This window comes from Mya arenaria, chromosome 12 (genome assembly GCF_026914265.1).
Source record: "Mya arenaria isolate MELC-2E11 chromosome 12, ASM2691426v1".
Classification (NCBI taxonomy): Eukaryota; Metazoa; Mollusca; class Bivalvia; order Myida; family Myidae; genus Mya; species Mya arenaria.
The window spans coordinates 67389143-67414595 of NC_069133.1; the positions used below are offsets into that span (position 1 = coordinate 67389143).

The 25453-nt window shown below is 37.3% G+C and overlaps 1 protein-coding gene across 3 annotated transcripts; it reads right to left on the bottom strand.

The window, feature by feature from the left end:
* Window positions 1–1300: 1300 nt before the first annotated feature.
* Window positions 1301–25175, bottom strand: LOC128211567 (eukaryotic translation initiation factor 3 subunit A-like). 3 transcript variants are annotated; one of them, XM_052916518.1, is made up of 23 exons: window positions 25028–25175; window positions 20100–20290; window positions 17391–17527; window positions 16901–17064; window positions 16672–16730; window positions 16250–16390; window positions 14924–15132; window positions 14378–14549; window positions 13795–13986; window positions 13097–13213; window positions 11669–11854; window positions 11138–11296; window positions 10641–10850; window positions 10213–10317; window positions 9795–9908; window positions 8829–8951; window positions 8110–8263; window positions 6575–6743; window positions 3658–3798; window positions 2927–3480; window positions 2571–2771; window positions 2320–2385; window positions 1301–1885 (listed from the first exon to the last, which is right to left on the bottom strand). In XM_052916518.1, exons 1-23 carry the CDS (start codon window positions 25074–25076, stop codon window positions 1857–1859), a joined length of 3642 nt encoding a protein of 1213 aa, XP_052772478.1. In that variant the 5' UTR covers window positions 25077–25175; the 3' UTR covers window positions 1301–1856. The 3 variants fall into 3 exon arrangements, with proteins under 3 accessions (XP_052772478.1, XP_052772477.1, XP_052772476.1); XM_052916517.1 differs by having other exon boundaries at window positions 2320–2367; window positions 2927–3501; XM_052916516.1 differs by having other exon boundaries at window positions 2927–3501.
* Between the last annotated feature and the right edge of the window lie 278 nt (window positions 25176–25453).

The following is a 25453-nucleotide window of genomic DNA, read 5'->3' on the forward strand; positions in this document are numbered from 1 at the left end:
CAGGAGCTTTCCAGTTGATCCTTGGTGTTGCAGTCCAACTCAATACCTAACAAGAGGATCAATTTTGCTCATCTGAGAAATTAAAGAAGCACTGTTTGTTTATTTGAGTTTATCAAGGTCTGCCTCCGCCCATTGGCTGCGTTATAGTTTGACCCCGCCCTGACGCCATCATAACTTAAATTGTGTTAAAATACCATTAGTCACACGATATAGAAGTGACAGCAATTTGCAGTCAAATACAGACATTGGAAGCCTTTAAGAAACATAGTGAGATACAAGAGATCGTGTTTGTTCAGTGTGTGTATACCACGTGATAATTTACGTCATAAATGCGATGTCGGAAGGCAATATTTCTATTAAAATGAAAACTTAAATCAAAGATTACTTTTCTTTTACTACATCATTTTAAATGAGACAAAGGGCAGTCTATGCCGCTTGAGGAGCCCAACCCCCTTCGTTGTATTACCGGAGTTTTATAAGGTGATTAGTTTCATCAAACACTTAAACAAACCCAATTCCAAAATAATATTTTGAGTGCTGTCAGACGGGCGTATTGTGAAAAGGTTTGTCGAAGTGTTTTAAGAAACTAAACTCTCACTCAATCTCTAGTTAAAGACCGAAGGCTGTGCTCCGTAAGCGGCGTAGACTGCGCTGTGTTTCATTTAAAATGATGAAGAAATAGTGGTTATCTTTGTTTAAAGGCTTCATTCGAAGCAAAATATTGCGTAATATGACGGAATTCATCACATGATATACACACACTGTTGTTAGGGAAACATTTTCTATGTTTTAAAGGGAATAAGACTGCTGCTAGGGAAGTAAGCGGCTGCTAAGTGATTGGTCTTTAAAATGAAATGGTTTCCAAGGCAGTTAGTTGTTGATATGGATATCGAAGATTGTTGAGGAAAGTAATGGTTACAGGCCACTTCACAAATCAAGACAGTACATATCTCGGCACTGCCGTAGCTAGAGCTTAGTTATTTGACATGTCGAAAACTGCACCTTACCCCGACAGCAGTTGTTTTAGAAACCAACATGGCTTAAAGAGCTTTGGTAAAGGCTCATCAGCAGTTTCTGAGGATATTTAAGTTTTTGCTTTAGGCTTTCATGGCAGCCAGAATTCAGCATTGAAACACTTGTTTGAAGGAATCTGGAAGTTTGGGTCATGTGAAGTTTGGTTGAAATTGACCCAGCGGTTAGAGCGATGTTTCAAGGAAATTGTTGAGGACGGACAGTGAGCGACACAATAGCTCAACCTTGCGATTTCTGGTGAGCTTATAAAAAGGAAAAAAACTGAATATTCCTGTACACATTTTTATTCCTGTGATTATTATTTCACAATGAAGGCATTTCGAAGTTTTTATATAGAATAAACACCATTAAATGCAGTCAAAAGAAGACAGATGAATAAGATTCCGGTGTGGAAGAACTGATCATTAGGTGCACTGAAGGTAAGGAATTGAAGAGGAAGATTTCTGAAAATTTAAGCCGAGCAGAACATGCGGACGAAAAGGCGCCCAAAAGGCATGCTATTAATGATTCCTGTGAAAGTTCATAAAAATTGAGTTTGGGATATTAACTGACAAATTGAACGACATACATCCAGACAAACGGCCAAATGGCCAGCACAACATCAACTCCCATCTCTGTGGCGTTGAATATTGAAACACACATTTTTGATTCATGATTGGGTTTGAATTCACCTGTCAGATGGAAAACATTATATAAACATAATTATTAATAAATGTGAAAAAAACAAAACACTATAATTGGATACAAATGCAACACTAGTCCAAGTGACAACATAATCCTTATTTAACAGCTGGATATTTTCCACTGAAAGGTGGGACTCCCCCTTAGCGCCTCACAGTTGTCCATTCCTCATCTGAAGAAGAAGGAAATTGGAGGTAAAATAATTGCACATAACCATAAATACAACAATTGAAAACCTGATTTTAATACTTATTCTAAGTCCAACATTAGCTAATATAACATAATTTTACAGTAGTTTAACTGTTTCATTTCTTATTATATCCAGATGTATTACATATCTTTTATAAATATTATATCATTACATAAAGGCAATTCTACTACCGGCGCACCACAATGGAAGGCTCCCTAATGCTCCTACACTTCTTGCAGTTGACGTAGAAATGCAATTCAACTAGCGTTGCTGCTTGAATTATCAATAAATGATAGGACCTGATTCATACTCCCATGTTAAGAATATCTCTATCATCTGTATTGCGTAATGAAAAACTTTCAAAAATTTGCAAGACAGATGGATTTCGATAAACTAGTGAAAATGGCATGTGTTACCTTGCGAGGGAGGAGGTCTGTCCCTGGGTTTATCTCTGGGTGGGCCATCTGAAACAGAAGTGGCTTCTGTCAAACCACATACACGTGGGTTAAAAAAGTTTTCACAATTGTTATACTTCCATTATTTACAATTGAATAGCATGAAATTTAAGTAAATTTAAAATCACCAACCATACTCATTTATTCTCTATTTTTAGAATTTATTCAAATATAACAACACCTCATGCATGCAGCATGAAGATTGGCTATACCTTTCCTCCATGCATCTCTGTCGTCCCGTGGCGGAGGCGGTCTACGGTCATCTCGCGCTCCCCGGTCATCATCACGTGGTGCCCGGTCTTCCCCACGGCGCCAGGCTCCACCTCCACCACCTCGGTCCCCACCACGATCGCCACCACGATCACCTCCACGATCACCGCCCCTGTCCCTCTCCCGGTCACGCCAGCTGCTTCCTTTAGGTACAAGCAATTATTAGTACAGCTTTTTACTTGTGAATGTTATCCACAATGAATTGTAAGGTACTGCAAGTTACCTATGGTACTTTTAAATAAATAGATAAATGTTATCTTGCTGCAATGCTATACATATAATAATGGGACAATCTTACCTCCTCCAACTCCGCCTCCACTCTCCCTCCAACTGTCCCCACGACCAGCATCCCGCCTCATAGGTGGTCCGTCATCTCTCCTTGAAGGGGGCCCATCATCTCTCCGCATAGGTCCATCATCTCTCCTCATGGGTGGCCCATCATCTCTTCTCATAGGAGGTCCATCATCTCTCCTGGGGGGCCCATCATCCCGGCGCCACCTATCCCCATCCTTGTCTGCACCCCATCTCCTTCCTGCGTCCCTGGGCGGCCCGGACTGGTCCCTCTCACTGCGCTCACGTTCCATTCTGCTCATCTCATCCTTATCCAATCGTATGTCTCTGTTGTCAAACCTTCGATCCCTGGAAGCTGCCGCCTCCTTGTCCCTCCAGGAATCACGGGTAGGTGGAGCACGGTCGTCACTTGGCGGACCTCTTCTCCAACCCCCATCATCACGACGATCATCACCACGCATACTGTCTCTATCATCCCGGTCAGGTCCTGGCCTGGCAAATCGGTCACTAGGAGGTTCTACGCGCCTCTCTGGTGGACCACGCACATCTGGTATTTCATCCCTGTCATCAGAATTTAACGGGCTAAAACATAATTCTACATGTGTAATAACTTGCCCTGCACAAAAATCATTCGATTCAAATGTTTATTAATAAAAGAGTGAACTGCAGATTTCTCAAAGACATATTTGATCAGCCATGTGCTTGCTTATATTCATGCATCTAGACTGACTATCCTACCTGGCTGTATCTTTCTTCCAGCTATCATGTTTCTGCTGCTCCCTCTCCCGCCAGCTAGTCTGACCAGTGGGCTTCCAGCGCTGGTTGGGCTGCTCCTCTCCCGGACCTCGATCGCGGCCTGGCGTGCCTCTATCACTCCGGCTGGAGAAATTAATGGAATAGAAAGTTACAAACTTGTTATTATAGATGAAAATGAACTTAGACAACAATGAGATTAACAGCAATACAGTAAAACTGCGGTCATTCGAACCAGCGGTCGTTCTAGAACTAGCGGTCCCTCGAGGCTGAAGCTTAGTCCCTAACATTTTTCCTTCTATTTCCATATCAAGTATACCAATGATGCATTTAAACCTAAATAAGTTAAGGAGTCGAGCACAATAGCCTGTCTCAAATACATAAATCATGCACAAAACCTTATGAATCACTCGAGGTCATTATTTCACACTTTTTCCCGAAAGCGTGTTACAAAATAAACAGAATTGCTATGTGTAAAAGTTTTTTCAAAAGTTGTAAAAATTGCAATGACTGTTCAAAGGAAATTTGATAAGGTGTGAAACGTTTATCACTGTTTACAGATAACCGCTATTTGTTTATAAGGGCATTTTAAAAGATAATTATGATTATAAAATGCAGTCAAATTTCAATGTTACTTGTTTAAAAAATGTGTTGTATCAAAAAAAGAAGCTTTGATATCTATTCACTGATTAGTTTTTTTTTTACATTTTTACATTTAGACAAGAGCTGTCGTAAGACAGCGTGCTCAACTACGCCACTTTGACTTTGAAGTGAATACAATAATGATGTAATATGTGCCTGTCAAAAGCAATAAAACAATCAAATTAAAAAGTAAACAAGAATCGCAATGTGACAAAACCAGGTTTTTAATTATTGGCAGAAGAGATTCAGTTTCAACTGCTTTATTCTATTTTTTGGAACAGTGACCTTGATCCTAAGGGCCCCAAACACAATCCCATGGAAGTCCTCCATAAACTCTTCCTCCATATCAAGTTTAATCACAGTATGTCAACCATAACTGAAACAGTAATTTATTTTTAGTAACAGTTACCTTGACCCTAGGGGGCCAAAAGGCAATCCATGAAAGCTCTGCATAAACTTGTCCTATATACCAAGTTTGGTCACACTATGTCAACCCTTACTTGAGTCATTCAGTACTAACCATATTTCTATTTTTAGCAACAGTGACCTTGACCTAGACCATAACTATCGGGGCCCAAAACACAATTTTAGGAAAGATCTCTATAAACTCTTACTATATACCAAGTTTGGTCACAATATGTAGACCCTTACTTAAGTTATTCAATACCAGACCTTTTTCAACTAATAGTAACCTTGACCTTGATCATAGGGGCCTCAAAGGCATTCCCATAAAAGGTCTCTATAAACTCTTCGTATATACCAAGTTTGGTTTCTTTATGTCAATCCTAGCTAAAATTATTCGATACATAAGGTGACTTTGATGCTGCCCTCCCACCATCCCGCCTGAACAATGACGCAAGTCATTCAAATAACTTCTTTTCCCTTTATGAAAATGTGGTTAAGAATATAAAAATGTGCCTTTCAAAAGAAATTAAAATAAAAATAAAAATAAATCATACGAGGGCCATATTTGTATTAAGGGTTAAAATGGAGTTAAGTTCCTTGTTGTAAGATGGTCGTCAATAATTCTGCGAAGTATTAAGTGCATTGAATGAAGGGTATAGAAGTTATTTTATTAAAATCTCAACTTGCCCTAAAACTTTAACCTAAGTCAATCAGGGGCCATAACTTGTATAAAGGATAATATGGAGTTATGTAACCTCATTGTGTGATGGTCCTGAACAATTGTGTGAAGTATTAAGTCAATTGAATGAAGGGTATAGAAGTAATCAATAAATATCCCAACCTGCCCTAAAACTTCAACCTAAGTTCCATAGTCAATCAGGGGCCATAATTTGTATGAAAGATAATATGGAGTTATCTAACCTCATTATGTGATAACCCTGAACAACTGTGTGAAGTATTAAGTCAATTGAATGAAGGGTATTGGACTTAAAAAGTGAAAATTCCAACTTGCCCTAAAACTTTAACCTGCCCTAAAACTTTAACCTAAGTCAATCAGGTGCCATAACTTGTATTAAGGACAATATAGAGTTATGTAACCTCATTGTGTGATGGTCCTGAACAACTGTGTGAAGTATTAAGGCAATTGAACAAAGGTTATAGAAGTTATTAATAAATAAACCAACCTGCCCTAAAACTTTAACCGAAGTTCCATAGTCAATCAGGGGCCATAATTTGTATAAAGGATAATAAGGAGTTATCTAACCTTATTATGTGATGGCCCTGAACAACTATGTGAAGTATTAAGTCGATTGAATGAAGGGTATTGGACTTATAAGTGAAAATCCCAACTTGCCCTAAAACTTTAACCAGACGCCGACGTAGGGGCGAGTAGTATAGCCCTCCTTATTCATCGAATAGTAGAGCTAAAAACGAACAGCCTTTAAACATATGAGCGATTTCTCCAACAGAATACATTATCGGTGTCGATCATTCGGGTTGATGACCTCAAACTTAAAATTCACTGAGAGACACTTCACAACAGCCAGGGAAATTGGGTCATTTGCAACATCGGTTCCTTCGAGGTTTAAGCCTGGACCCTGGCATCCTAGAGATATCAGTTTTACTGTTGTACTTAAAAAAATCAGAACTAAGATATCTAAAAATATAAGTATTTCTTAATTCAAAATTAAAACATTCCTTAAACATCCAGGAAAACCAAACACACAGCCTGTGCTGAGTTCAATAAATCTTCCATAAAAGTATTGACCTAGTGTTAACAACTCAAGCATGGAAAGCAAATAATGGCTAGGTCCATGGATACATGTCATGCTATTGTAACATATTTGGGCCTTACCTCTTGGTATCAACCTCCCTCTTTATCTCCTCTGCCCTGCGTTCCTCAATCTCACGTTCACGCTGTCTTTTCTTCTCTTCTATCTCCTGGAGACGTGCCATCTTTTCCTCATACTCTCGCTCCTCCTGTTCACGCTTTTCAACCTCCGCACGCTCCTTCTCCTCACGTTCTGTTAAATAACAACTATAATGGCTTGTTTTGCAATCTATGTACCATGAATATCTATATGGAAAAACTTATTTTTCAAAATCAGTATAGGACTCATTGAACCCCCTTTTCTTGGCACATATCCAATTATAACAAAGTGTGCACAAAAACGTGTTGAATTGTCAGATATTGCCAGCAGATTTTTAAACTGTCAATCATATCTTCAAAGAACCAAAAACATAATTGTCCAATATTTTGTCAGTGTCAAACTGATAGCCAAAATAAAAATATCTCGTATATGGATATTTATATACCACATCTGTGAAGTGTACATGCACACAAAGATCAAACTAAAATGCATCTTCCTGGCATTTCCTGAAAACGGCAGTTCAACCTACTTTGCATCTTAAACGAGTCTTGCCTAATTCATTTAAAACTACGGCACTTTTATAGATATCTGATCAATGTAATGAAAATGAATTAAAATGCAACAGGTGAGAGTGCCGAGTTATCTTACTACATTCAAGTTGAGATAGAGCACATAAGTGAAGCAGCAAATATGCAAAAAGACACATCAGTGGTGAATGATGAAGACTGAATGTGATTCAGATATTGACACTGACTTGGAAGTTTCAGCAAGGAAGATTACACCACCATTTGTTTAGTTATAACTCGGTATCTAAATAATGTCTAATTGAGCATGTCAAAATTGTATGTCAATTAAAAAAAATAAATGTTGAAGTCTCATCCTGTTATACATTTATATCAAACATAACAAATACTTTGAGTATTTATATGTTTCCTAAAAATCCCCTACATAAGAGGAAAAAGTCCTGCTTAAACTATAGACGTCAGACAAATGTCAAGTGTGTCTCAAATGTTTTCCAGTACTCTGTTACATGAGATAACACAAGTACTCTGTTTCATGTGATAACACACATTCACTTTCTCCTCACTGAAGAGCCAAATATTCCCTTTTGTTACTTTTTTTCCTTCTCTCTCTTAAATAGTAGATGGCACTCTGACTAGCACTACATACAACTCTTTATTATAACATGTCTATCCTACAACTTGTGCACCTGTACACCCTTTACCGGTCAACTCACTTCAATGCCTCATCCCCCGTACCAGCCAGATCTTTTCAATGCCTTTTGCTATGTACCACCTCACCTGATTTGATGCCTCATCCCCCGTACCATCCAAATCATTTCAATACCTTTTCCCCTGTTCCATCTTATATGTTTCAGTGACACATAACCTACACCATCAATCTTGTTTCTATGCCTCATCCTCTGTACCAATCAATTGTTTCCAATGAACTGACTAATTAATCCCTTGTACCATCCAGCTTCTTTTAACACCTCCTCCCTCACCCCTGTATCACCCACCTCGTATCAACGCCTCATCCCGTGCCTTCTGTTCAGCTTCTTCCTTCTCCTTGTACCATTTCTTCCTCCTTTCCTCCTTGCGCTGTTCCTTCCTAGCTGCCAGGCGGGCACGACGCTCCTCAACCAGCTTCTTGTCAAACGCCGACTGCTTCTCCTAAAAATGTAGCACAAACTCAGAGATATGATTTATAGCTCTACTTCAAGAAAGGAGGAATCATCACAAATACAATAGGAAAGAAGATAGAAATGAAGAAAGGGCGAGTTACACTGTTAGCGATCAGGAGTATGTCAACTGTAGTCATTCCAATAAGGTTTATATGTACTAATATTCTATTTTCACTATTGCAAACAGTGAAAATATCAATTTGATATTTTTCATCCTTTTGAAATTTTACATCTTGAACACAACTTTGTTATTAACAAAATGACCTTACATTTGGAATAAAATTTTAAATGCTTTTATGAAATCAGCAATTAAAATTTCGTTTAATATATATATTACCATAAAAAGGAAAAGTGTTTGTTTCAGTGTACATAAGATTGCAAGACTTCATTTCTTCAACACCAAAAATAAATACTTCACTCGTGGCCTCTTGTGATGTAACTTTTGGAGCTCACTTGGTGAAATTAATGCAATCTTATACTATAACCATTGTATGGTTTTCACTTAGAATTTAATTGTTCAAAATGGACCTCTTCTACTGATATCATATTCCTACCTTGTATTGTTTCTTCCTGCGGTCTTTCAGTTGAGACAGGAAATCCATGGCATCTTTCTTCATCCTCGTCATACGGTCACGTGTCGAGATCTGGAGCTCATGCTCCTCCTCCAGTTTCTTTATCTGTCAACAAAGAAACAATCTGTCAGCAAAGACACAATATGTCAACAAACAAACAAACAATCTGTTAACAAGGAAATAATCTGTTAAAAAAGAAATAATCTGTCAACAAGAAAAAAAATGCCAACAAAGAAACTATCTGACAAACAAGGAAACAATCTGTCAGCAAAGAAACAATCTGTCAAACAACAAAACCCATCTGACAACAAAGTAATAATCTAAGCAAAGAAACAATTTGTCGGCGAAGAGACAATCTGTCAAACAACAAACCCATCAGACAACAAAGTAATAATCTAAGCAAAGAAACAATTTGTCGGCAAAGAAACACTGTCAACACCGAATCAATCTGGCTACAACCCCCCCCCCCCCCAATATTTCATCTTATATCTTTGAGAGAGATTATTTCTCATTAAATTTGGACATTATAACTGCTTCTATCAACATTGGTTCCCTAGCTGTTTCACTTAAAGCAAAATCAATAGCTTTCTGTGACCACTCTGTAAATAATAAATCATGAATCATTGATATTAATCCAAAATTCAGCACATATCCTAGATATTTACATTCTTCTAGTGCAAGAATGAAGATGGTTTCTTTTTACAGTTTAAACTAGAGAAGGAAATAGCCAAGCAATAAAAATAGAACTTGATGAAACAATCATTAAGTTTTAATTTTTCATATTGTTATGAAACCAGGTTAAATACCAGCATTTTGGTACTTCATTTGATTTACAGGAAATACTTTTTTGAAGCTGATAAACCTTCATCAATATCCACATTAAAGTACACCTATCACTTGATTATTTTATAGCCAGTCCTTTATGTCCCATTATGAGTGACATCATACCCTGTCTTCCTCCTGTTGTTCCCAAAATTCTCGAGAACGGATCCCCTCATCGTCAAACTGTTTCTCAAGTAGAGGGATTTCCTTCGAACGCTTGGCTCGGGCAAGATGGTCAACCTGATGATTATAGAATTACACAATTTCAACTTGAATTATTTGCAGTCATTTTTAAATAAAATAGTGATTCTTAATACAAAGTTTCTGAAATTTAACACTCAAAAACAAAAAATCCCAGTTCTTATTCAAGAGATAACAAATTTGCAGAGCCAAAAATTAAAAACCTAGTAAAACAGCCTTTTTTGCTTGTATTCTATGATAAACATGCCTGTATATATTTTACCAAAACTCATTTACGTTTTTGGGCTAGTGATCAGATTTAAGTTAAGGATTTTTAATACTGCAAGACAAACACAATGCGAACCTTTTTCTCCTGGTTTCTAAGCCTCTCCTGTAGTTCTTTCTTTTCCCGCTCCAGCTGTTCCACTTGCTTAGCCATGATATCGTCCACATCCATCTTAGCCAAGTCCTAGAATGAGGAATGTATGAGTTAGCATTTTTATACATATATACAAAGTCTAACAAGATCTGTTTTTTATTTCAGTATCAGTTTAAACTGTGGACATCTTTCAATATTTCTATATGCTTACAAATTTCGAACTTGTCTCAAACCATTTAGGCTACTGCATTGATTACTGAGGTAAATTCGTAGGATTTCAAGCACTTAATTAAGAAAGCCTATTTAAATCATAAGCCTACTAAAGTTATTTAAGTATTTAAAATCTTCAAATTATCTCAAATAAACAAAACAGTTTAACTTACTCCAGCCAATTAACACCCAACAACACATACCTCTTCATCAATATTCTGTACGACCCTCGCACCAAGCTCGGACTTTTTGAGTTGTTCAATCCTCTCTAAAGCGTGCTTCTTTTGTATACTCCTCTGTTCCTCAAGTTGGCGCTGCCTCTCCCTTTCCTTGGCCTCAGACTCCAGCCGCACCTTCTCTGCCTCGAATGCCTTACGCTTCACCGACTCCTGCTGCTCATGCTCCTCTCTCTCCTACCACACAGAATCAGAGAATATTGTTGATACCAGTTCACATGTTAAACAGGCTTTCCTTCTAGCATTGCCTGTTACACCCTACTGGCAAACACATTCATTGAACAAACTATATGATTGGAATTTTTTCTGCTTAAACACAAATCTTTTTTCTTTTCAAATTTCAAGCATTTCAAAGTGGATTTTGAAAATTTTGAAGCCTGCAATTCTACTTCATTTTGCATCACATATTATTGATGTAAAATCAAGTATTGCAAAGAAATGATGAATCCCCATGAGAGTCTTACCCTCTGATCATTCATGTGTTCCAGCTGTTCCTTGCGCTGTTCAATGGTGATACGTCTCTGCAGAATTCTCAAGTGCTCCTTCTTGGACGTGAGTTTGTAGTTATTCATAATCTGAGACTTGAGCTCCTCCTTCTGAACCTGGAGCTGAGCCAGGAGTTGCTGCAAATAGATAGGACAGTCAGTAAATCAACTTTTAATTTCTGTGTAAACATCTGTGTATAATTGAAGGAAAAATGTATCCAAATACGTAAAATTCTAAAAATGCTTTATACCAACAGGTACTGCAATTTATATTCATTAAAGCACACTAAAGTTTGAATTTAATTTTTAAGCCTATTGATATGTTAATCTCAACTAGTGTGCCTTTTTATTCAATTAATGTTTGATGTTTGCCTGCCGGGTATATCCCTTTATAATGTTTCAGACATTCAAAAATATTCCCCAACAGTAGAGTGTTAATATTCATGAGCACTAGTCACTTTAAACAATCATTCCCTTAACTAACAGCCATATAACCTCACAAATACTCACATTCTGGTCTCTAGGCTGTATAGTCTTCACTGCGTACTTGAGAGCCATGGCGAGGTGCGTCAGCTGCATTCTGATCACCTCACTTGGCATGCGCTGGATGTACGGGCCCTCAGGAACCTCCTCCTTCTGAGACACGCCCAGGTCAGTGCCAAAACTGAGTGAGTGGTTCCGATGGTCAATGCGAACCTGGGGAAAATAGTACCATGCGTAATAACAGCATTATTTGGACAGGAGTACTTATATAACGTCTCCAAATTATCCTCCTAGCTTTTATTGACATCAAGAATTGTATGGCCGTTACTCAGAATTATTTCCACACATCAAAACAGAAATCAAGACACATGCACATTTCCTGTTAAGAAATCAACTTTCAACAAGAGCTGTCACAGTATGTGACGAATGCCCCGGAATGTGACATTGACCTATGAACAAGGTCAGTACATGAAAAGTTGATCTTGCCTTTACGTGTCAAATACATATGGCAAGTTATTTTAAATTGCCTCTGAACATAAAAAAATACCACCCATACTTGACAACCTACACTGTTATGTCCTTATATTCAGAATTCCCTTGTGAATAAATACTTAGTGTATCTTTCACCTTAGAGGTAGGGACATGGGTCTTGCACATGACACGTCGTCTTGGTATGTGGAACACATGTAGCAAGTAATTTTAAAATCTGTCCATACAAGGGAAAGTAACAGCCCAGACAAGACAACCTATACTCTATGTCCTTATATGCAGCACTCCATTGTGAATGAACACTAAGTGTGACCTTGACCTTTGAGGTAGGGACACGGGTCTTGCACGCGACACGCCGTCTTGGTATGTGGAACACATGTGGCAAAGTATTTTAAAATCTGTCCATATAAGAGAAAGTTACAGCCCGGACACGACAACCTATACTCTCTGTCCTTATATGCAGCACTCCATTGTGAATAAACACTAAGTGTGACCTTGACCTTTGAGGTAGGGACACGGGTCTTGCACGCGACACGTCGTCTTGGTATGTGGAACACATGTGGCAAGTTATTTTAAAATTTGTCCTTACAAGGGAAAGTTACAGAGCCGGACGGACGGACGGTGCGATTTTAATATGCCCACCTTCGGGGGCATCAAAATGTGTTCTGAATAAACACACGTAAACATCACAATTTAGGTGTCCCCAAGTATGTATTACAACAGTGGCTTTCTCTGATAAATGTTTTTTACACAAATTTGGGACGAATCGTGGCCTTTTTTAAATGCAAAACTATTAGAAACAAACACATGTATAAAATCAGAACAAATAATGATTCCATGTTGTTTAGAAACTATTTTGAGTTGACACAAATATCTAATAATATTGTCAAATAACGGTTTTCAATTGGGATTTTTTACCAAGTTATTCCTCCGAAGAAAGTGAAAAATCCTGTAATATAACAATACCTGCAGCTCTAGCTGCCTGGCTGCGTTCACAATTAGTCTCTCGAGACGGAAGCTGGTAGCAAAGGGAACTAGGGCAGCGAACCTCGACATCTGAATGGTCTGGTACACCTGGGCAACCTGGTTTTTGAATATATCATGAAATTGTAACCACTCTTTATAATGCTTCAGAAGGAAGATCTGTTTCAAAGTTGCTCACATGTCAGTGATTTTTTTTGGTGCAATTTACTGCCTTCTAAAAGCTTCTTTCCCAATGTCCATTTTTCCCAAACTTTATATTTTTTTCCCAATTTGATTATTGGAGATAACATTTATGAATAAAAAACACTTTTTTTTACTCTTTCATGTGGCATAATGTATGCATAAAAAGTTAGAACACATATATTAACTATTATATTAGCTATTTTGGCCTGATTTTGTACTTTTCCCAAAGTCAAAGTTTTTTTCCCAATTTGCAAGGCACAGGGGGCAAAAATAATTCCAAAAAAAATCACTGTATATTTTCATTAAGTTTGTTTTTTGATGAACCAAAACAAAAATTTGAAAATAAATTGTTTTTATTGATTTACTGACAAAGGAAACTTTCTATGTCATTATCAACACAATGTGCAATCTGACACGTGTGACACAAAATTTCACTGATGGCAGTTATAATACAACAACCTGTAAATTCTGTGCATATTAGATGTTCACGTACGTACCTGTTTAAGTACCCGAGTGACGATTATGTCTTCTAGGGCAGGCACATATTGACACAGGTCCTCGTTGGAGGTGATGTAGTCCATGCAGGGCTTAACCTTCTCATACAGCTTAAGGGGGTGGAAGTCCATCTCTAGGATGTTGTACAGGCATTTCAGTTCCGGGTACACATACTGCATCAGGTTGTGCTTAGCCTACAGTGAAGATGAGCATCAACATTTCAGTAAAATACTCAATAGCCATGAATGTACATAAATCTTCTGTCTAAGGACTGTTTTGCGAGCTTCTACGAAGGGTGTTCTGACTTGGAGCCTTGTGTCAAACTTAAAACCTACCTTCAAAAGATGCAAAGGAATGTTGTGCATAGGGATTGAGAACAGAACAATGCCTGTATGGTATTTGTAATGTAATACATGCAAGGATGAACATAAAACATTCAAGTCTAGCAGTTGACACACACACTCCCATAACATACATCAAACCATGTCATGGACAAATGCCTGATTACTTGAGTTCTTGTTTTTCATCGAAATCAGAGCTTAAGAGCATTCAAAACCCCTAAAACCACTCACACACTGTACATACCAAGTCATTGACCAGTCCCTGTCGTTTGGGTGGGCTGGTAAGCATCAGAAGAGCGGCCAGACGTCTCTGTTTCTCGGCTGTTTCCTCCCCCATCTCAAGCAGGGTGTCAATGGCACTTCGGGCAGCTGGGATCGGGATAGCCAGTGTCGCACACAGGACACGGGATGCCATTCTGGTAGAAATAACAAGAACAATTTATAAAGTAGAAAATAAAATGCATATATGATAGGTTTTTGATGACAAAGCACTAACCGTTATTCAAGTTATTATTAGTCATTATAAAAAAATAGTTTTCCTATGGCGAGCAAATACCATTTTGATAATATACATGTTTGCTTACTTTGCCAGGAGAGGTGAGCAAAATATGTTTCAATGGAATGTCCTCATAATGGCAGAAAGGAGGAGAAATATTCACACAATGTTGACATCTTATTTTGAAAGACATTGCCTCAAATTTGTGACATATAGACAACAAAAGCACAAATAACCCTAACAAAATCTATGGGTGAAGTATTTTTTATGATCATACAATAGAAGGTAACCTACTTTTGTAGTTCCTCCTGTGAGAGGTTCTTGCGCTGATCCTTGGAGAGATGGAAGAGTTTGGTGAGTGTAGCCGCATGAAACAGGGTGTTACCAGACTTCCAGAAGACCAGACCCAGCTTACTGTAGTAGTTTGCCATCAGTGACGGGCGCGGGCTCTTCTTTGACAGGGAGATAAGGCCATGAATGTCCTCAACTGCCTTAAAGGCCTCCTGTTCAATGTACATTTCACATATGTAGTGTACTGATGTATCTGGTCGTTAGTAATATTTTTAAAAAATGCCCTTGTTTGGCAGACAAGAATTTTCTTCATAGGACATTGCGACAGGTAAACACTAAAAGTTTGGCTGTTGCAACTAATTTTTACCTATCGCAATGTTTCATACAGTATTCAGTTACATCCGTCTTTAGCTTAATTTAGCTTAATTTTAAGCCTCTTATTATCTCAATAAGTTTTGTAATTTCCTGCTATAGCATATAGATTTTCTTGGTAGATGTGTCCAACTGTTATAAATCAAAAATAGGAATCTAAACATCAGGATACAATCATCAATATTTCGGATTTATAAGTCATTTACCAGAGTTTGATTGAGAGCTTAGTTTCTTAAAACACTTCCAAAAACCATTTCACAATAAGACCGCCCGACAGAGCACTGTCAAAACATTATTTTGAAAACAGTTGTGTCGAAGTGTTTGATGAAACCAAATACCTTATCCAACTTCAATAATAAAGCGAAGGCGGGGTTCTTTAAGCAGCATAAACTGCGCTTTGTTTCATTAAAAATGGTGAAGAAATAGTGGTTATCTTTGTTTAGTCTTCATTCGAAGCAAAATATTGCCTTCTGACATAGCATTTATGATACAATTTATCTCATGGTATACACACTGAAAATTTCCGATGAAAAATTACAGTCAGCACTGTTAAATTTTCTATAAATTTACTTTCAGTTTCTATTTGATAGTTTTCCAGAAGAAGTTTCGTCGGTCAAAATGGAAATATATGGACATGTCCAACTGTCCGACGGACATTCACATTGTATAGTTTGGCAAGTTAACTGACAATCCACAAACAAGCCAAAACAGGGTTGAAATAGTTTTGTTATCATAGAGATAATAGCTTTAATTTAGATGCAAATACTCTGTTAAACTTCAGCCTTGTATTACATTAATGATTATAAGTTTTAAGTATCCATCCTTTACATCCATGCATTCAAAACAGGGCAGCTTACAGCAAAACATCTTCATTCACTGAAGAAAATTATAACACTAACTTGTAACATTGTTTGGACTAGGATTCAAAACAAACAAGTACAAGCCCTTTGTTAATACCTGCCAGAGCTCCATCTGTATAGCGGAGTCAAGCTGAGCGAGGCGCGTCTCAAGGTGCATGGCCTGGGAATCGGGGTTGTTCAAGTTGATGGCAGTCTGCTGGTGCTGGTGCTTGTGCACATGACCCAGGTGGGTACGCAGCTTCAAACATACATGAACATAGTCAGCTTCAGTTGTAATGCTATAAAACTTTGTCTTTTGTTTGACTTCAATATGCTGGAAACCTTACGCTCAGACACAGATTGAACATAAGCCAAAGCTGACTTGAAAAGTGTGCCAACATAAGTTCAGAGTTTGCTAGATAGTGCACTTAAAATATCAAAATAAGAACAAAAGTAAATGATTACCTACAGAAGTGTTTAATTAATTCCTTTTATCTGCTTTATGTAACCATGTATCTAATCCAGACATGACATACTTACATTGTCACAAAGCTTTCTGAACTCTGTTTTTCTTGCATACTTCAGACAGAACTTGAAAGCTGAAATAATACATAAACTAGGATTTGTTTGGATATGTACTTAGTTATCCACCAACCAGGCCAGACAGAAACCAAATCATCTTTATGAAGTTATGGTCCTGTTTACCACAAGGATTTCCATGATGTGATTTAATGCAATAACTCAAACGATTATTTATGCCAATGGGTACCTTGTTGGGCAATGTCCTGGTAGAGTTTCTCGACCTTAGAGTTATTACGGAGGAGATCGAGGCACTGCCTGTATGACTCCCACAAGAACTTGACCCACGGCGTGAGAATGGCCCGGTCTGTCCGGTCCTGCGTGTCTTCACCGCTCACAGCCTTCAGCAACAGGCTAAAATATCACAATTACACACATTCATACAGAAAAAAGGTTTAAAATGCTCAATCAAGTCTGCATTACCAAGGAATATGCCAAGTGCTTTCTTTCATAGACTTGAGACTTACAAATAATAGGATTTGATGTTTAATCATTTAGGTAGATCTGTCTATGAAACATTTGGTCAGTGCAGCATTGAACAGTTTGTGGAGTCATACTGGGACACTGAATGGCTCATAATAGCTACTTAATGACAAAACATCATGATAACTATTATATTGGTCTGGATAATTGTCCGGTAAAGTATTAAATGTTATGTCGACTGAATATGAATGTTGCACCTCTCTGGAGTGTCAGGCATTTCAAGGTCATCCACATCTATGACCACCTGGTGAGACTCCAGCCTAGCTTCTTCAGTCTTTGACTCTGCCAGATGGATGTACCTTCTTACAACATCCTCAAGAGACTTGATATTCACCTAGAAGAGAATTTTTATTATAATTGTTCTTTCGTTTGGTTTAATTTATTTATATGGTGTCTGTTTGGTACACATATCACTTTATTCTACAAGAGGGCCATGATGGCCCTGTATCGCTCACCTGTAGCTTTGCTAAATAAAGTGAACATTCTGACCTATTATCATAAAGATCCAATGAAAGGTATGGCCCCTAGAGGCCACTCTTTTATTTGTCCCACTGACCTAGTTTTTTACCCCACATGACCGCGAATGACCCAATATCGAACTTGACCTATATTTTTCTAGAGATGATCATTCTGACCAAGTTGAATTGAGTTAAGCCTAAAATTGTGACCTCTATTGTGTTCACAAGGTTTTTCTACTAATTGACCTAGTGACCTAGTTTTTGACCTGGGTTGACCCAATATGGAACTTGACCTAGCTTATGTTAAGATGATCATTCTGACCAAGTTTCATTAAGATAAGGCTAAAATTGTGACCTCTATTTTGTTCACAAGGTTTTTCTAATAATTGACCTAGTGACCTAGTTATTGACCGCGGATGACCCAATATCGAACTTGACCTAGATTTTATAGAGATGATCATTCTGACCAAGTTGCATTGAGATTGGCTAAAATTGTGACCTCTATTGTGTTCACAAGGTTTTTGTACTAATTGACCTAGTGACCTAGTTATTGACCGTGAATGACCCAATATCAAACTTGACCTACATTTTACAGCGATGATCATTCTGACCAATTTGCATTGAGATTAGGCTAAAATTGTGACCTCTATTGTGTTCACAAGGTTTTTCTACTAATTGACCTAGTGACCTAGTTATTGACCGCGGATGACCCAATATCGAACTTAACCTAGATTTTATAGAGATGATCATTCTGACCAAGTTGCATTGAGATTAGGCTAAAATTGTGACCTCTAATGTGTTCACAAGGTATTTCTACTAATTGACCTACTGACCTAGTTTTTGACCCCAGATGACCCAATATCGAACTTGACCTAGATTTCATAGAGATGATCAGTCTGACCAAGTTTCATAAAGATTAGGTCAAAATTGTGACCTCTGTTGTGTTCACAAGGTTTTTCTAATAATTGACCTAGTGACCTAGTTTTTGACCTGGGTTGACCCAATATGGAACTTGACCTAGCTTATGTTAAGATGATCATTCTGACCAAGTTTCATTAAGATAAGGCTAAAATTGTGACCTCTATTTTGTTCACAAGGTTTTTCTAATAATTGACCTAGTGACCTAGTTATTGACCGCGGATGACCCAATATCGAACTTGACCTAGATTTTATAGAGATGATCATTCTGACCAAGTTGCATTGAGATTAGGCTAAAATTGTGACCTCTATTGTGTTCACAAGGTTTTTGTACTAATTGACCTAGTGACCTAGTTATTGACCGTGAATGACCCAATATCAAACTTGACCTACATTTTACAGCGATGATCATTCTGACCAATTTGCATTGAGATTAGGCTAAAATTGTGACCTCTATTGTGTTCACAAGGTTTTTCTACTAATTGACCTAGTGACCTAGTTATTGACCGCGGATGACCCAATATCGAACTTAACCTAGATTTTATAGAGATGATCATTCTGACCAAGTTGCATTGAGATTAGGCTAAAATTGTGACCTCTAATGTGTTCACAAGGTATTTCTACTAATTGACCTACTGACCTAGTTTTTGACCCCAGATGACCCAATATCGAACTTGACCTAGATTTCATAGAGATGATCAGTCTGACCAAGTTTCATAAAGATTAGGTCAAAATTGTGACCTCTGTTGTGTTCACAAGGTTTTTCTAATAATTGACCTAGTTACCTAGTTATTGACTGCGGATGACCCAATATCGAACTTGACCTAGATTTTATAGAGATGATTATTCTGACCAACTTGCATTGAGATTAGGCTAAAATTGTGACCTCTATTGTGTTCACAAGGTTTTTGTACTAATTGACCTAGTGACCTAGTTGTTGACCGCGGATGACCCAATATCGAACTTGACCTACATTTTATAGAGATGGTCAGTCTGACCAAGTTTCATAAAGATTAGGTCAAAATTGTGACCTCTGTTGTGTTCACAAGCAATTGTGAACGGACGGACGGACGGACGGACGGACGGACGGACGGACGGACGACGGACGAAGAGTGATCACAAAAGCTCACCTTGTCACTACGTGACAGGTGAGCTAAAAATATATATAGAATGAAAGCCTCGAGTGAAAGACTACATAGACAAACACAAAAACATCTTTTAATAATTATTCATTTTATCTTCAAGATGTTCACACACTGCATCTTAAATCGCAGGAAAGAATTTTTTAACTTGAAACATTTTGGTCCATAATAATTGTTACAAGACCACACTCGGCACAGACTGCAACATGGGTCTTAATAATAGAAGATATAAATAGTAATCATCATGTTACTTTTGGCCTGACAAATATTTTGATACTGTCAAACAAAATGACTTGACACTTTTCCAGAGCATTCACTAAATAAATTCTAAACTACATGTACACTATGTTCTGATCATCACTAAAGAATAGACCCTGTAAGAACAAACCTGCTGACAGATATTCTTGTACTGGTAGAGCCCCTCTTTAGCAATGTGTGATTTCCGCAGCTCCACACACAGCTCAAGGTATTTCTCCATGATAGGTTCATGGATTTTCTGCCAAGTCCGGTGCTTCTTGCTCTTGATGACATCGTATAGAGCGTCCAGAGCTCGCTGCTTCTTTCCAACATCAATGAACTCTGCAAATTAAAACACTGTCAGTGTATATTATAATAATAACCAGATTGATGGTTGTAAACAGCAGAAATAGTACAAATAGTAAGCAAATACATGAAGTAAGGATTAAAATTAAGACACATGGGTGAAAGTTGGAAATCTTGAGAATCCTGAAAATTTAGCTGGGAGCCCCCCCTGAAGCACCTGGGAATTAGTGGTTTTGAGTGCTTGTACAGTGCTTTTCCAGGATTATATGATTGCCAAAGAAACTGACTTATTATCATGCAGAAAATGCATGATTTTCTGTAAACAGCTCTTGTTCATGGATATACATGTACCATAAACATACTCTTTGATGTAGATTTAAAATGAAACATAACCTTCAAAATTTTATTTAGCAACATTTTTATTCTTGTGTCCATGTAATTGATATCAACATAATATATTATGCACATGCAAAAAATGCATGATATCACCATTGATCATTGGTTAAGAGTAGGAAGATTACTATTTTAATTTAATTTCACAAGGTCTAGCACATTGTTCAACAATTTAATTCAGAAAAAAAGACTGGAACACATTCACAGTTACACGCCTCTAATTCTTTTCCAGGGTCATTTTCAATATTTTTTGCAACGATCTTTTATCACAAGAATATTGTTGCTGTTTTTTTAAAGAATCACCTAACCGCCTAAAGACCAGCTATTTTATTGGACTACAGCGTACAGCGAGCCAATCAGAACTGTCGTATTATATCGTAGTTCACCGCTACCTAGGCGTTTAAAAAGCGCCTGCAATGTCTTGTGAAACGCGAACATTCCCGATTGGTTTTCCCGTTCAGAACTTATTGGCGGAAACGGTCGAACCCAGCTAGTCTATTTACGGCCGTAGCCGCAAGCGCTCCGGGCTATCTTCGTAAAAACCCCTAAGCGAGCACCTTGCAATGACGAATCGTTACTAAAAATAAATCACTAAACAGATCGAATCACTAGAATTTACTTTCGTTTTCATTTCAACAATTTGAAAGTCGAAGTCAGGGTTGAGGTAGGCCTATACCCCCTACCCCCCTCTGAAATCTCAACAGATTTACACGAAGGAAAAGAAATTCGGAACTTCCGGAGCAGTCCGGAAAACTTTCATCCATGAAGATATAAATTATGCAGTAGGCCAGTTCACATATTTTTGAGTGGTTTGTAATGCTTACTCAAAATATGACAAAACACCAGTGGTCAAAATTAGCATTAGCCAGACAGCAAAAGTCTAGAGTAAAGTAGTAACTAAAGCACATTAATAGAAGCTGTTTGATAACAGAATTTCTGAAAATCAATACAAAAGTGAACCCAATTCCACTGCAGGGTTCCCGCTGGCGATTGCCATTGTCGCCAATTGCGACAAAATCTTTTCAAATTTGGGGAATTTATGGAGACTGATATTTTTTTAGAAAATATTTTCTTAAAATGACGTAAGCAGTGCCCATGCGGTCTGCATGATAATCGATTCTGTCACTGTGCATCTGCTGGTGCGACCACAAATCCAATTTTATTGCTTTCACTGATTACCAATGCCTTTCGCTAGTATGTCTCTTATAGCAAACAATTTTATGATTTAGCTCAACAGCTTTGTTGCTGCGTAATTAACGTGTTAGTTCTAAAAATGCAAATCATAGAATTTTAGGTTGTCGGAGAGACACGTGAAATGCAGATTTAAAAATGATGTTTACGCGCTAAAAATAGATTTGCTTTCGGTTTTGTCGCAATTTGTAATTGCTATAAATGCATCATTTTAGGGGTTTAAAAAGTGTTAAAGAGATTAACAGAAGTCATTGGGTATGCTTACAAATAAATAAAACTAAATCCCATTTGATAAGGCTTCCAATAAGTTGGTTGGAGTAAAGAGTAGACAATATTTTATTCAGACAGTATGGGCTTAGTTTGACAACGTATATTTCTTTTAAGTTTCCATTTATTTTAAGTTTATCTCATAATATCATAATTGTATTCTTTAATTCTGTGAGACTTTTGTATGCAGGCATTTGACTGAAATTAACGTATTGATGTCTCATTTTTGGCAATATTTTTATTTTTATACTCGTCGATAGAATAACAATTTGCCTATATCTTTTGCTTCATGTTCAACAATATTATATCATACTCTGCACGACAATGTGCTAATTAAATGCAATTTAAGGCACTTAAAATGCTAAAACCCATGAGCTTCAGGGAGCTTTGCCCCCTCCGAACCCCCAGAAAGGCGCTGCTCTGGACCCTTAAGGAGGCCTTTCACTGCCCATTTAACCCCCAGCGAAAAAGTGACGATAACTTTTTAGAACCCGGGGGACCCCTGCACTGGAACACTAGCATTGCGCTCTAAGCAACTGAGCTAACTGGGCGGCTGGCTTTCACCCACATACTCTCTATACATTTTGCTTTATGTATGGGTGTAATAGTAGAAAAAGACCTGCATATGCAGACAATGCGAATGGCTGTTGGACATGTCTGGTATATTTCCATTTTGACCGATGAAACTTTTGTTTTGGTCGGTCACAGTGTCTGGTGAAAAATTACAGACAGCACCATTTAATCTTGGAAAATTTACTTTCAGTTTCTAAATAAATGTTTAGTTATTTTTAACTATTATATCATGATTATCCAGCATGTTGATGTGTGTATCACTATTTGTTCCAGCTTGTACTCTAATACTTATTGATATAGACAGAATTTTACGGAAATGTTCGGAAATTACATATTCTGTACGTAATTTGTTTCGGCAAAGTGGTTCCCGGCAATCGTGTTAATTTAAATATGATGATGAATATACCGAGCTGACACTCTTTCTACCCTGTTTAACATTGCCAATAACAAGAACTCTACTTTCGTTTTTGCATGAATGCAGACTATGCGAATGTCCGTCGGACAGTCGGACATGTCCGGTATATTTCCATTTTGACCGGCGAAACTTTTGTTTTGGTCGGTCACAATGTCCGGTGAAAAATTACAGTCAGCACCGTTTAATTTTCGGAAAATTTACTTTCAGTTTCTAAATAAATGTTCAGAGTTATTTTTAACTATTATATCATGATTATTCAGCGTGTTAATCCGTGTATCACTATTTGTAAACCCCGTTTCGACATGTTTCCGTAAAAGCCGATAAAACGCGTAAGGTTCCAATTTCAGCTCGTACTCTAATACTTTTATTTTACGGAAATGTTTGGAAATTACAAAATTCTGTATGTATTTATTTTCGGCGAAGTGGTTCCCGGCAATCGTTTTAATTTAGATATGATGATTAATATACCGAGCTGACTTTCTTTCCGCTCTGTTTAACTTTGCCAATAACAAGAAATCTACTTTCGTTTTTGCATAAATGTTGTGCCTGAGTTTGACTTGTAGTACAATTCGTTACATTTTATAACCGTGCTGTATCTTTAAAGATGAATTAAAAGAGTAAGATCTAGCTGTTCCATGGGTAGACGAACCAGATATGAGTTGTTTTTTTGGGAGGCAAGGGAAGAAAAAAATTATGACATAAGATTCGAATATTGATTTTTTACATGATATTTAGCTTTTTTGTAATTTATTATAGAACTGTAAGACAAGTCTAACCAAAAAGATCTAAACCTGTTATAATGGGGATTTACAAAACTTATTTAAAAAAGAGGCTTAAAATCAAGGTTTAAGCTGATGTAACCGAATACTGTTTGTAACATTGCGACAGGTAAAAATTTGTTGCGACAGGTAAACTTAAGGTGTTTACCTGTCGCAATGTCCTGTGAAGAAGAAAAAGTTTTCGCGTTGTCTGTGAATGTTGTGTCTGAGTTTGACTTGTAGTACAATTGGTTATATTATTATAACCGTACTGTATCTTTGATTTAAAGATGAATTAAAAGTTAGATCTAGCTGCACCATGGGTAGACAAACCAGATATGAGTTTTTTGGGGAGGCAAGGAGGTAAATTATGCGAAGATCCGAAATATTGATTTTTTTTTACCTTTATCTTCTTTTTTGTAATTTATCATAGTAGGACACATCTAAGCAAGATCTAAACCTGTTATAATGGGAAATTACAAAACTTTTTTAAATAAGAGGTTCTAAATCAAGGTTTAGGCTGATGTAACTGAATACTGTTTGTAACATTGCGACAGGTAAAAAATTGGTGCGACAGGTAAACTTTCAGTGTTTACCTGTTGCTATGTCCTGAGAAGAAAAAAAGTTTTCGTTGTCTGCATATGCAATCAAAACCAATGAAGAAGGGGGCTCTACTAATGTTCCTGAAAGGTCTTAAACCTGGAAAATGTAGAAGGACGAGACTGGGAGATATACAACGACAAGGCGGGATTTTTTTAAAAAAAATTGTCTGCACTTGGTAACGAATGTATTCATTTTTATTCATGTACAGTATTACAACCTTATTATGTAGGAATAACCTGATCAGAAAAATATTAAGTTTTAACAATCAAGTGCTCTAACTTTGATATGACTATTTGACTATGAGAAGATTATTGTCCCTCACAAAATGTGATAGCTTAGTCAGTTGGAATATTTAAATTCTACTCAGCCCCTCGCAATTTTTTAAGTTAAGATTAAAATCATTGTAGAACTAACAGGATAAAAAAAAACAATCAATGCCGATTTTACATGGGATTGAAACAATAGTAAACATTCTTAATGTTATCATCATTGATGACCCACATCAAAAAAAATGTTTGACAGCTGGCAAATGGTGAAACAGAAATATTTAAGAAAATAATGAATCAAGCTAACCATTAGCCCTCTTAAGGGCATTTTCGGGTCGTTGGAAATAAGTCGGCATTATGTCGAGTCTTACAGCATGCTAATTATGAATATTTCAATGTTTTTATTAACAATTGCAGTTATTCGCGATATGGCGAGTTGCCGGTGGCACGTGGGTTGTGACGTCACTCATAATGAAAATATCAAACAGTTGTAAAAATTGCAAAATGAAGGGCGATACTATTTCCCGGTCTCTCCTCGTAAAATCCGGTCTCATCCGGTCTCATAATTCACGGTTCATAACTTATGGCCCCAGGCAACGGATTGTGTTGCTGATGTTTATAACACGATTTTGACAATCTTATTTGTTTTTATATGTAACAAAATGGTATAAAATATATAAACATTATGTCTTAATTTATGCAATTTGTTATAGGTATACACTATTTATGCAAT

Coding starts and splice junctions, on each gene's coding strand:
- LOC128211567 (XM_052916516.1), bottom strand. CDS start 25,076: ATGCCGACTTATTTCCAACGACCCGAAAATGCCCTTAAGAGGGCTAAT. Junction 17,065..17,390: donor ATGCCTGACACTCCAGAGAG/GTGCAACATTCA, acceptor GTGATATTTTAG/CCTGTTGCTGAAGGCTGTGA. Junction 3,799..6,574: donor AGGGAGGTTGATACCAAGAG/GTAAGGCCCAAA, acceptor TAATTTCTCCAG/CCGGAGTGATAGAGGCACGC.